The sequence below is a fragment of the Piliocolobus tephrosceles genome, chromosome 10 (genome assembly GCF_002776525.5).
Source record: "Piliocolobus tephrosceles isolate RC106 chromosome 10, ASM277652v3, whole genome shotgun sequence".
NCBI classification, from domain to species: domain Eukaryota; kingdom Metazoa; phylum Chordata; class Mammalia; order Primates; family Cercopithecidae; genus Piliocolobus; species Piliocolobus tephrosceles.
In genome coordinates, this window is record NC_045443.1 from 118,964,206 (window position 1) to 118,977,286 (window position 13,081).

The window sequence follows — 13,081 nt, forward strand, 5'->3', positions numbered from 1 at the left end:
TGCTATCAACTTGTTCTTTATTTAGACGTTCTGTTTCTGGAAGTATATATAATTATACTGTGTGCCACACGTATCTGTCATTCTGTTATACAATGACGTATTTCACAATGTCTATGTGCCAGATAAGCAAGTCTTACATCTTTAAATGCCTAAACATTTAATTTAAACATTTTTTCATTATAGATTCTCCTGAACAAATGACACTGTCTCTTCTGACTGGCCTTTTGCAGCTCAAGGCCATTGTGACAAATGTCAGTCTTACATAACTGTAACCAAATGACACCCTAAGGCATATTGAGGTCTCTAAACTAAATGGCCCCAGACTGATGAGTTTTTTGGAGTTCTTGGCTCTGCTTTTTATAGAAACATTTCTTTTTTATGGGCTATTTGTGTATTGCTGCTCTTAGTACTGGTGGCCTTGGGCAATGCATCCCACCTCTTTCTAATTTACTGCATTCAAACAAATGTTTCTTTTACCACCTACTTTACTGGTGACATAATACATTTTTCATCTGTTAGATCCTAGGGCTATAGCCATAGTCTTTTCAATTCCAAGTTTCAGAAGGCTAGTCGCTTAAGGAAAAAATGAACATTTATTATAAGATTATGGCGGTATCTCAAAGGTAAAGGTGAACGGGGGGAGGGGACAAAACCAGGAAGTGGAAGCTCAGCAGAAACCAGAGGCTGTTCTCTTTGTCTCTCTCACCTCTGTGCGTCTTTGTCCAGCTGTTTCATTATTTTGCTTCTGCAGATTACTGTTCTCAGCTTCTCCATGCATGCGATGGTTATGTCAAATCAGTTCCAATCACCTGCAGAGAAGAAAGAGTTGTCTGTATCCCAATGCCAAAGCCAAAGGAGAGACTGGCCCGGTTGGGTCAGTTTCCCACCTGTGGTCCAGTCAGCTATGGCCAGGAGGATAAGGTTACATGGTATAAAAACGGCTGCCGCACCACCTCTGCGAGAAATCACAGCCCAGAGGAAGCATGTACTGATGAACTGGCTTCACCAGCGACAAAGGAACCAGAAAATCGAAACTGCTCCAGTCGCATCTGAACTAAAAAGAGGCCAGGCGCGGTGGCTCACGACGGTAATCCCGCATTTTGGGAGGCTAAGGCAGATAGATCGCTTGAACTCAGGAGTTCAAGACCAGCCTGGGCAACCTGATGAAACTCCATCTCTACCAAAAATACAAAAAATTAGCTGGGCATGGTGGCACATGCCTGTAGTCCTAGCTATTTGGGAGGCTGAGGTTGGAGGATTGCTCAAACCCAGGAGGCGGAGGTTGCAGTGAGCCGAGATCATGCCGCTGCATTCCAGCCCAGGTGACACAGTGAGACCCTGTCTCAAAAAGAGAAAAAAAAAAGAAAGAAAGAAAGATAAGCTTGGTGTGAGGGCCTGAGATGCTCCCCTATGAAGAAAGAATATGAGGTCTGGCCCCATAGATTCATGGTATATACTTTGCTTTTCTTGAGACGTTGGTTGTTTACTCCCTGTTTATTGGATTATCACTGAGACATAACTCACATATCATACAATTTACTCTTTTTAAATGTACAATTCAGCAGCTTTTAGTATATTCACAGGTTCCGCAACTATCACCAGTTTCTTTTCCAGCACATTTTCATCACCCTAAATGGAAACCTTGTACTCATTAGTAGTTACTTTCCAACCTTTCTTTCCCCCAGCCCCTGGCAACCACTAATCTACTTTCAATTTTGTTTTGTTTTGTTTTGTTTTGAGAGGGAGTTTTGCCCTTGTTGCCCAGGTTGGAGTGCAATGGCGTGATCTCAGATTACCGCAACCTCCGCCTCCCAGGTTCAAGCAATTTTCCTGCCTCAGCCTCCCAAGTAGCTGGGATTACAGGCATGCACCACCATGCCCAGCTAATGTTGTATTTTTAGTAGAGATGGGGTGTCTCTATGTTGGTCAGGCTGGTCTCGAACTCCTGACCTCAGGTGATCTGCCCACCTCAGCCTCCCAAAGTGCTGGGATTATAGGTGTGAGCTACCGCACCTGGCCTCTATGTTCAGTTTCTATGGATTTGCCTATTCCAGACATTTCCTATACATAGAATCACACAATACGTGCCCTGTCACGTCTGGCTTCTCTCACTCAGAGTGGTGTTTTCAAGGGTCATCCGTGGTATGGCGTGTGTCAGTGCTTCATTCCTTTCTGTGGCTGAATCACAGTCCATTGTAGGGATGGACCACATCGTGTTTACGTGTTCATTAGTTGATGGACATTTAGGTTGTTTCCACTTTTGGGCCATTATGAATGCTGCTATGAATACGTACAAGTTTTTGCATGAACATCTTTTTTTTTTTTTTTTTTTTTTTTAGAGCAGGGGTGGAAGTTTATTTGAAATGCCTTAGAACAGGAAAGGAAGCTGTACTTGGAAGAGACCCAAGTGGGCATGGGAAGGTTAAAGAGACAAGGTCAAATGCCAAACATATCTTTTCTTTTTTTTTTTTTTTTTTTTTTACCTTGAGATGGAGTCTCGCTCTGTCACCCAGGCTGGAGTGCAATGGTGTGATCTCGGCTCACTGCAAACTCCACCTCCCAGGTTCAAGTGATTCTCTTGCCTCAGCCTCCTGAGTAGCTGATTACAGGGATTACAGGCGTGCACCACCCTGCCTGGCTAATTTTTGTATTTTTAGTAGAGATGGGTTTCTCCAGGCTGCCCAGCCTGGTTTTGAACTCCTGACATCAAGTGATCCATCTGCCTCGGCCTCCCAAAGTACTGGGATGAGAGGCGTGAACCACTGAGCCCCGCCCAGAACATATCTTTTTAATTCTCTCAGGAAATCCTGGAAGAGGAATATCTTGGTCCTACAGTAATTCTATGTTTAACATTTTGAGGAACTGCTGTTTTCCAAAGGAGCTGGACCATTTTACATTCCCACGAGTAATGTGTGAGGGTTCCAGTTTCTCCACATCCTTGCCAGCTTTTTGATTGTCCATCTTTTTAATCATAACCATGCTAGTGGGGAGGAAATGGTATCTCACTGTGGCTTTGATTCGCATTTCCCTAACGATAATGATATTGAGAATCTTCTCGTATTTATTGATCTCATGTGTATATCTTCTTTGTAGAAATGTCTATTCAGATATGTTTGCCCATTTTTAAATAGGGTTGTCATTTTATTAGTGAGTTGTAGGAGTTCTTACGATATCTGAAATATTAGATCCTTAACAGATATAGGATTTGTGAATATTTTTCTCATTCTGTTGATTTTTCCCTTTCTTGATGGCAACTTTGAACCACAAACTTTTCGGTTTTGACTGAGTAGTCCAATTTATCTATTTTTTTCTTTTGTTCCCTTGCTTTAGGCAACAAAATCTAAATCTAAAACACCACTGTCTAATCTGAGGTCACAAAGATTTGCCCCTATGTTTTCATCAGAGATATTTATAATTTTAGCTCTTATGTCTTTGATCCATTTTTAATTTTCTTTATCTCTTTCCTTATTTTTATTATTATTTTTAAGACAGAGTCTCATGTGTCACCCAGGCTGGAGTGCAGTGGCACAATCTTAGCTCACTGCAGCCTCCACCTGCTGGGTTCAAGCGATTCTCCCACCTCACCCTCCCAAGAAGCTGGGATTACAGGCATGCACCACCACACCCAGCTAATTTTTGTATTTTTAGTAGAGATGGGGTTTCACCATGTTGGTCAGGCTGGTCTCAAACTCCCAAACTCAAGTGATCCACCTGCCTCGACCTCTGAAAATGCTGGGATTACAGGTGTGAGCCACGCCTGGCCAATTTATTTTTTTTTAATTTATATAGCTAGGACTACAGGTGCATGCTACCATGCCCAGCTAATTTTTGTACTTTTTGTAGAGATGGGGTTTCACCATGTTGCCCAGGCTGGTATGGAACTCCTGAGCTCAAGTGATCCACCCACCTTGGCCTCCCAAAGTGCTGTGATTACAGGCATGAGCCACCGCGCCTGGCCTTCTTATTTATTTTTGAGACAGGGTCTCACTCGGTCACCCAGGCTGCAGTGTAGTAGCACAATTGCAGCTCACTGCAGCCTTGATCTCCTAAACTCAAGTGATCCTCCTGCCTCAGCCTCCCAAGGAGCTGGGACCACCAGCGTGCACCAGCACACCTGGCTGACTTTTCAAGTATTTCTAGAGATGGGGTCTCCCTATGTTGTCCAGGCTAAACTCTTGGGCTCAAGCAATCCTCCAACTTAGTCTCTCAAAGTGCTGGGATTATAGGAATGGGCCACTGTGTCTGGTCAATAAGTTACTTTTTTAAAAGAGAGAAACCAAGGGCAGCAGTGGAAACAAAATAATTTTCTTTTCCAAATCATTTTTTAGGATCGGCTTCTTTGGTCGGGCCTAATGATGTTACCTACTAGTAATTTATAAAGACTTGCATTTCTACATTTTTCTTAACTGACCCCATTCCAAAACACAAGCAAACCATCTAAATTCAAGATTTGTAAGGTTGGGACTAACTCAATACTATTAAGTATGGATGAAGGCTGGAAATGTGTTTTGATTGCTGCCATTATTTTTTATTTATTTTTTTCTGAGATGGAGTTTCATTCTTGCCACCCAGGCTGGAGTGCAATGGCGTGATCTCAGCTCACGGCAACCTCTGCCTCCTTGGTTCAAGCAATTCTCCTGCCTCAGCCTCCTGAGTAGCTGGGATTACAGGTATGCGCCACCACGCCCAGCTAATTTTTTGTATTTTTAGTCGAGATAGGGTTTCCCCATGTTGGTCAGGCTGGTCTCGAACTCCCAGTCTCAGGTGATCCACCCACCTCAGCCTCCCAAAGTGCTGGGATTACAGGCGTGAGTCACCGCACCTGGCGTTTTTGGGGGGTTTGTTTGTTTTGAGATGGAGTCTCTGTCACTCAGGCTGGAGTGCAGTGGCACCATTTCAGTTCACTGCAACCTCCGCCTCCCAGGTTCAAGCAATTCTTCCTGCGTCAGCCTCCTGAGGAGCTGGGATTACAGGCACCTGCCACAATGCCCAGCTAAGTTTTTTGTATTTTTAGTAGAGATGGGGTTTCACCACGTTGGTGGCCAGGCTGGTCTCCAGCTCCTGACCTCACATGATCATCCGCCCACCTCAGTGCTGGAGTTATAGGTGTGAGCCACTGTGCCCAGCCATGTTTTGATTCTTGAGGAAATGATTTTTAAGTCTCCTTCCAATGAGGATTTAGCAGCGGAGTTTTCTTCTTCTACAGATAATCTGAGGCTTCCCAGTTGCACCAAGCTCCATCTGGGCAGAGACCTTACTTGACTGTTCACTCCATATCCCTAACATCAAGAAAACTGCCAAGCACAATACAGGCACTCAGTAAATTTCTGTCAAATGAATAAATAAAATACCACCCCCTTTTCCTGGGACCATTTTGGACCAAGGCCGGCATAGGCATCTCCGTTCCTCCCTCTAACCTAACAATTCCATCTCTTAGAGGCAGATGCTGCCTGTTTTCTGCAAAGTTTATTATTCACCTTTCTATACGGGGGAAAACAAGTTGGTGTGGTTTACTTAGGAATCTCACATCCAGGAAATGAACTAAAAATGTTGTATCAAAGATTATGCACAGGATCCACAAACTAAGAAGCAAGCAGATGAGAGCAGTTAGAGACATCATGGTATATTTTCCAGAAGAAATGGTCCATGGATTAAAAATTATTATGATGAGTCTGCAGTAATATAGAAACTAAGTAGTGTGAATCAGAAAATGAAAAGCACAGCCACTGACTGTGATTACAGACTAAAACTTTATACCAATTACCTGCTGGAATTTATGCTGCATGAAGGCAGGACATTTTGCTTGTCCTGTTCACTGGACAGTACCTGGCATACGGGATGTGCTTATTAATATTTTCTGAATGCATTAGGGAAACTAAATATAACATTCACCTATGAAAACATATCTGGGCCAGGTGCAGTGGCTCACGCCTGTAATCCCAACACTTTGGAAGCCCGAGGCGGGCAGATCATGGGAGGTCAGGAGCTGGAGACCAGCCTGGCCAACATGGTGAAAACCTGTCTCTACTGAAAATACAAAAATTAGCTGGGTGTGGTGGCGGGTGCTTGTAACCCCAGCTACTCAAGAGGCTGAGGCAAGAGAATTGCTTGAACCTGGGAGGTGGAGGTTGCAGTGAGCCGAGATGGTGCCACTGTACTCCAGCCTGGACAAGAGTGAAACTCGGTCTCCAAAAAAAAAGAAAAGAAAAGAAAACATATCTGAAGGGAATGAACACATATACATGCGGAAAACTGTATTCGTGGGATAGAACGGTGGCTGTTTCCCCCACTTTCACTATTTCCCAATTCTCCCTAAAGTTGTGATAGCGTTTTCTCACTGGAAAGGATGACCACAGAATCATCTCCCCTGAGCTGCAACTAAGGAAGTATCTGAATTGGAGTGAGAATGCGGCCAGGCTTCAAATCCAGGAGGGGCATTTTACAGGGCGTGTGGCTCTCACCCAGGGCTCACAGGACACCTGATACTTAGGACTGTTTCCCAAGAGGCTGAGGACAGCGCGGCCCCAGCTCCCCCAGTTTAGGAGCCTGCACTGGTGAGCGATGGCTGCTCCGCACAGCCCCCGGGTCCTCTACGGAAGTCCCTGGCACCTATCTGGACCCCTAAGGGAGGTCGCTTGTTACCCCTCACTCGAACTCGGTCCCAAATGAGAAGCGGCCCCCATCTTCCCCGAAAGGGTCTCTTGTTCTCCCTGGCCCTCCTGCGAAGGTCATTACTCCCCAACTCGCCTTTTTTGATGTTTTTTGGTTCCTGGTTTTTTGAGGCAGGGTCTCGCTTCGTCTCACAGACTGGGGTGCAGTGGCGCCATCACAGCTCACGGCAGCCTCGACCTCCTGGGATCAAGCGATCCTCTCACCTCAGCCTCCCGAGTACCTGGGACCACAGGCGAGCGTCACTACGCCCGGCTTCTTTGCTTTTGTGTTTTGTTTGTTTTGTTGTTAGTTTGATAGAGACGAGGTCTCGCTATGTTGTCCAGGCTGGTCTCTAACTCAAAGGATCCTCTCACCTCGGCCTCCGAAACTGCTGGGATGACAGGTGTGAGCCACCGCGCCCGGCCCCTCGCCAGCCTTTTGAAGGAGCCTTTTCCTCAAGGCCAAGGGCAAGGCCACCCCCTCCCCGCGAGTTCCATGCCCCCTAGAGGGTCACAGTTCCAGACGGGGAGGTGGCGCCCTCCCCTAGGCCCCGGGCCTCGGGCCCCGACCGCCCGGTGCCGCCTCCTTCCGGGCCCTCCCCGTGATGACGGCGTTGCGGGCAGGCCGGGCGGACTGGGCGGGGCTCCGACCGGGGACTGGGACCCAGACGGGCTCGGGGACGGGGAGCAAGTGGCGTGGCCATGGCGAGCTGCTGCGCCGCGCTGGCGGCCTTCCTGTTCGAGTACGACACGCCGCGCATCGTGCTCATCCGCAGCCGCAAAGTGGGGCTCATGAACCGCGCCGTGCAGCTGCTCATCCTGGCCTACGTCATCGGGTGAGCGCGGCCGCGCTGGGCCGGGCGGGGGGCGCCGCGGGGGACGCGGCGGGGGCTGCCCTCGGGTCCGCCCCGTGCGGCGGCTCCTCCCGGCTTCGGTCACCTGGGCGAGTCCGGGGGCGGCGAGCCGAGGTGGTGACACCTTCCTTGGGCCCCAGCCGCCGCGCCGAGCCCCGGGGGCGGGTGGCTGCTTGCTGCTGTTTCAAAGCCATAGCCTGGGCCGGGCGCGGAGGCGCACGCCTGTAATCCCAGCACTTTGGGAGCCCGAGGCGGGACCATCGCCTGAGCCCAGGAGTTCGAAACCAGTTTGGGCAGCATCGTGGGACCCTGTCTCTGCAAAAAATTAAAAATCCGCCGGGCCTGGTGGCGCGCGCCTGGGGTCCCAGCTACTCAGGAGACTGAGGTGGGAGGATCGCTTGAGCCCAAGAGGCTGAGGCTGCAATGAGCTATGATCACACCACTTAACTCCAGCCTGGGAGACAGTCCGAGACTCTTCTCTTTACAAAATAAATAAAGGCAAAGCCTGACTAGGCCATTACCCTCTCCTGTCTGGATCCCCATAGTGCCCCTTGGCTGTAGGGGCTTCGCCCTGAACGTCTCAATCTTCGCTCTCCACTTCCCATCCTGCTGATTTGCCGACAAAACCAAAGCTTGGAATTTCCGCTTGGTTCCTTCTGGGTCGGTGGCTTCTGGTCATTTCTTTTGATCACTAGGCGGTATCACTGTGTGGTAGTAGCGAGGTCAGACTTCAAGAGTAGTTAAAGTTTGCTTCCTTTGGTTTGTGGGATTGTGGGGCTTTTATGGTACCTGCCCTAGCCTAGTCAGTCATTCCCCATTCTGCCCTCTTAGGCTAGAGATGCCCTGCCGCCCTCAGGCCTCGCTGAATGTGCCATTGTACTTGAAGGCACCTGTTAATTTTTGTTTTTGTTTTTGTTTTTTTTTTGAGATGGAGTTTCTCTCTTGTCGCCCGGGCTGAAGTGCAATGACATGATGTCGGCCCACTGCAACCTCCGCCTCCTGGGTTCAAGCAATTCTTCTGTCTCAGTCTCCCTAGTGGCAGGGATTACTGGCTCCCGCCACCACGCCCGGCCAATTTTTGTATTTTTTAGTAGAGACGGTGTTTCACCATGTTAGCCAGGCTGGTCCTGAACTGACCTCAGGTGATCCGCCAACCTCAGCCTCCCAAAGTGCTGGGATTAGAAGTGTGAGCCCCTGCGCCCAGCTGGCACCTGTTACTATTGAATACAACCCGAGAGAGAAGATGAGAATTACCTTGCCACCTGGGGCCACTTTAAAGGCTTACCTGGAGTGTTCTCGTGTCTACTACAGCTGCTGGGCTGACACGTATTGCCTAGTGCAGTGGTTCCCAAACTGCACATTGGAACCATCTGAGAATCTGTGGCTCCCATCCCCAGACCCTTTTTTTTTTTTTTTTAAGATGGAGTCTCCCTCTGTCGCCCACGCTGGAGTGCAGTGGTGCAATCTAGACTCACTGCAACCTCCACCTCCCCGGTTCAAGCAATTCTCCTACTTCAGCCTCCCGAGTAGCTAGGATTTACAGCGCCCACCACCATGCCCAGCTAATTTTTGTATTTTTAGTAGAGACGGGGTTTCGCCATGTTGTCCAGGCTGTTCTCGAACTCCTGACCTCAGGTGATCCACCCGCCTCGGCCTCCCAGAGTGCCGGGATTACAGACATGAGCCACCGCGCCCAGACGCATACCCAGACCTTCTCATTTAATTGCTGTAGAGTATGATCAGCAGCCCAGGTGATTCTGATGTTCAGCAACGTTTCGGAACCAATGAACTGTGTTTCCCAAGTTTACCTGATCATGGAAGACGCGTGAGGAATTGTTTAAAAGCAACAAATCCCCCTCTTTGGGGCGAGGTTTGGAATCTTAACTGCCCAAAGGAATTCCCATGACGGAGCAGGTTTGGCTTCCAATATCTGTCAGCAGCAGCAGTAGGTACAGACAGTATTCAAGAGGATGGCTTTCCAGGTGCAGACTCAACATCAGAACCACCTGGCCCACACCCAGATTTGGAATCATTGGCTCACACCTGTAGTCCCAGTGCTTTGGGAGGCCAAGGTGGGAGGATTGCTTGAGGCCAGGAGCACAAGACCAGCCTGGACAACATAGTGAGACCCCATCTCTAAAAGAAAAATAAAGGTTAAAATGGTAAATTTTACTGATGGAGTTGTGTAAAACAAAGAAAAAAATTTTTTTTTGGCTGAGCACAGTGGCTCATGCCTATAATCCCAGCACTTTAGGAGGCCGAGGCAGGTGAGGTCAGGAGTTCAAGACCAGCCTGACCAACATGGTGAAATTCCATCTCTACTAAAATTACCAAAAAATTAGCCAGGCCTAATCAAAAAACTAGCTGAGGCCTGTAATCCCAGCTACTTGGGAGGCTGAGGCAGGAGAATCGCTTGAATCCAGGAGGTGGAGGTTGCAGTGAGCCGAGATTGCGCCACTGCACTCCAGCCTGGGCAACAAGAGCAAAACTCCATCTCAAATATATATATGTATACATATTATATATACACACACACATATGTGTATATATACACACACATACACATATATATATATATATTTGAGACCCACTGCTGGCCAGTGAATTGAACTCACATCCCTGGTTGGACCTGAAGCATTTGGTGGCAGGAGCTCCCCTACAGCTTTTTGCTTTTGGCATTTGCTGCTAGTGGGAGGATCAGCGCTCATCTACCTTAGGGTACCTGTAAAATTACGACTGTGGAAAATATCCATAGTGGTATTGCACTGTATGGTAGCCACTAGTAACTTGTACCTATTGAACACTTTAACCGTCCCTACTCTAAATTGAGATGTACTGTAACTGTAAAATACACACTGGATTTCAAAGACCATAAGTTCAGAAAAAGAGGCTGGGCACAGTGGCTCATGCCTGAGATCACAGTACTTTGGGAGGCTGAGGTGGGAAGATCGCTTGAGCTCAAGAGTTTGAGACAAACCTGGGCAACATAGCGAGAACTTGCCTCTACAAAAGAATACAAAAATTAGCCTGGCATGGTGCACATGCCTATAGTCCTACCTATTTGGGAGGTTGAGGCAGAAGGACTGTTTGAGCCTGGGAGGTTGAGGCCGCAGAAAGCTGTGATCATACCACCACACTCCAGCCTGGGCAACAGAGCAAGATGCTGTCTCAAAAAAAAAAAAAAAAAAGTACCACTGTCACATCAATACATTTTTTATTGATGACATGTTAAAATATTTTGCATATATTGGGTTACACAGAATATATCATTACAATTAATTTTTCCTGTCTCTTTTCTTTTCTTTTTTCTTTTTTTCTTTTTAAACGGGGTCTTGCTTTGTCACCCAGACTGGAGTGCAGTGCACTGCAAGCTCCACCTCCCAGGCTCAAGTGATTCTACTATCTGAGCCTCTGGAATTATGGGACTACAGGTGCACACCACCACGACTGGCTAATTATTGTTTTGTTTTGTTTTGTAGAGATGAGATTTCTCGTCTCTACAATCACGAGGTTTCCATGTTGCCCAAGCTGGTCTCGAACTCCTGAGCTCTAGCAATCTGTCTGCTTCGGCCTCCCAGAGTGCTGGGATTACAGGCATGAGCCACCGTGCCTGGCTCTTCCTATTTCTTTTTACTTTTTGACATGGCTATGAGAAACTTTTAAATTACAGGATCTTGCTCTGTGGTAGCTCACGCCTGTAATCCCAATGCTTTGGGAGGCTGAGGCAGGTGGATCCCTTGAGCTTAGGAAATTTGAGACCAGCCTGGGCAACATAGTGAAACCCCATCTCTACCAAAAATACAAAAAATTAGCTCAGCATAGTGGTGCACAGCTGTAGACTCAGCTACTTGGGAGGCTGAGGTGGGAGGATCACTGTAGCCTGGGAAGCGGAGGTTGCAGTGAACCAAGATTGTGCCACTGCACTTCAGCCTGGGCAACAGAGCGAGAGCCTGTCTCAAAAAAAAAAAAAAAAAAAAATGTGGCTCGCATTATGTTTTTATTGGACAGCACAGCTCTGTAGGATTCCTTATGACGTATTCACTATCTCAGTCATGAGAATCTTTAAAGCAGTAAATGCTTTGCTTTTGTCCATCTTGCTATAATCAAAACTGACTCAGGACCTGAATTAAGGCTTTTTTTTTTTTTAACCTCATCTCTTAACTTTTTCATCCAACTCATCTTGGTGAAATTGTGGTCTCCTCTTACAGCAACCCTTCCTCAAAAAAAGACCGAACACGCAATTCTTATCTATCTAACTCTGTTAACAATCATGAGATGAGGAAATAATCACATGATAATGAGTGGCATGAAGCCCTGTGTCTCTAAATTAAGCAACTCACTGTGCTTGATGAGTACATCAGTCTTCCTGCCCCAAGCTTTTGTGTGTCAGACTGGAATTAAATGGAAGCTTACACCACAGCTGAATTCCTAGAAGCCCTGGATCTCTCAGGGAAAAGCCCATCTCTAGGCTGGGCAATGAACTTGGAGACTGCTTGATCAGACACACTCATAAGTAACCAAAACCATTCATTTCTTTTCTTTTCTTTCTTTCTTTTTTTTTTTTTTTTAAGACAGTCTCACTCTGTTGCCCAGGCTGGATTGCAGTGGCATGATCTCAGCTCACTGCAATCTCCACCTCCCAGGTTCAAGTGATTCTCCTGCCTCAGCCTCCCGAGTATCTGGGACCACAGGCACCCACCACCACACCCAGCTAATTTTTTGTATTTTTAGTAGAGACAGGATTTTACAATGTTGGCCAGGCTGGTCTTGGACTCTTGACCTCAACAAAACCAGTGAATTTCTGACGTCTCAGCATCTAGGACTCAGAAGAAGGAGAAATCTAGCATTTCCTGATTCTATGAATAACAACACTAATAGTCTCTAGTAGATGTTTAGCAGCAGTCCGGAGGGGAAGGGTTCTGATTTGTAGTACTGGCCAATTTCCACGGTGTCAATACTTGCTCCATGACCAACCATGACTCACAAACATTGTTGTAAACATTTGACATAGATTAGTTCATTTACCCTCACAACAATCCTGTGAAGTTCTACTGTCATTCCCAGATTATAGAGGGGAAAACTGAGGCACAATGAGGTTAAGCACCTTGGCCAAAGTTATGTCTTGTGAATGATGGAGCTGAGCCATGAACCAAGACCTGCTGCCTGCAGTGTGTCCTAACCCCTATAAGCTAATGCCTGTAGATGTTGTTGTTGTTTTTTTGAGACAGGGTCTTGCACTGTCACCCAGGCTGGAGTAGAGTGGCATCACAGCTCACTACAGCCTCCATCTCCTAGGCTCAAGTGATCCTCCCACCTCAGCCTCCCAAGTAGCTGGGATTGCAAGCATGTGCCACCATGCCCGGCTAATTTTTTATTTTTGTAGAGATCCCTATGTTGTCCAGGCTTGTCTCAAGCTCTTAGGCACAAGGGATCTTCCCCTCTTGACCTCCCAAAGTGCTGAGATTACAGGCATGAGCCACTGTACCCAGCCCCTTTGGATTTGTAATTGTTCAAACTGGTAGTCATATTCCCACTTCAGAGGAGAGAACCATGTATGTGACCAGAATTCTTGGGGAA

General features: G+C 47.2%; 1 protein-coding gene and 1 long non-coding RNA gene across 3 annotated transcripts in view; one reads left to right on the forward strand and one right to left on the reverse strand.

The window, feature by feature from the left end:
- On the reverse strand, positions 1 to 7,437 carry LOC111537863. Its single transcript, XR_002730131.3, has 2 exons — positions 7,026 to 7,437; positions 1 to 809 (listed from the first exon to the last, which is right to left on the reverse strand). It is a non-coding gene; the product is annotated as an uncharacterized LOC111537863 (long non-coding RNA).
- The window catches only part of P2RX4 (purinergic receptor P2X 4), a 24,294-nt gene continuing 18,180 nt past the window's right edge, over positions 6,968 to 13,081 (forward strand). For both annotated transcript variants that reach the window (XM_023204959.3, XM_023204967.3), the window contains exon 1: positions 6,968 to 7,486. In XM_023204959.3, the coding sequence (XP_023060727.1) occupies positions 7,353 to 7,486 (134 nt within the window). In that variant the 5' untranslated portion in view covers positions 6,968 to 7,352. The remainder of the gene's footprint in view (positions 7,487 to 13,081) is intronic.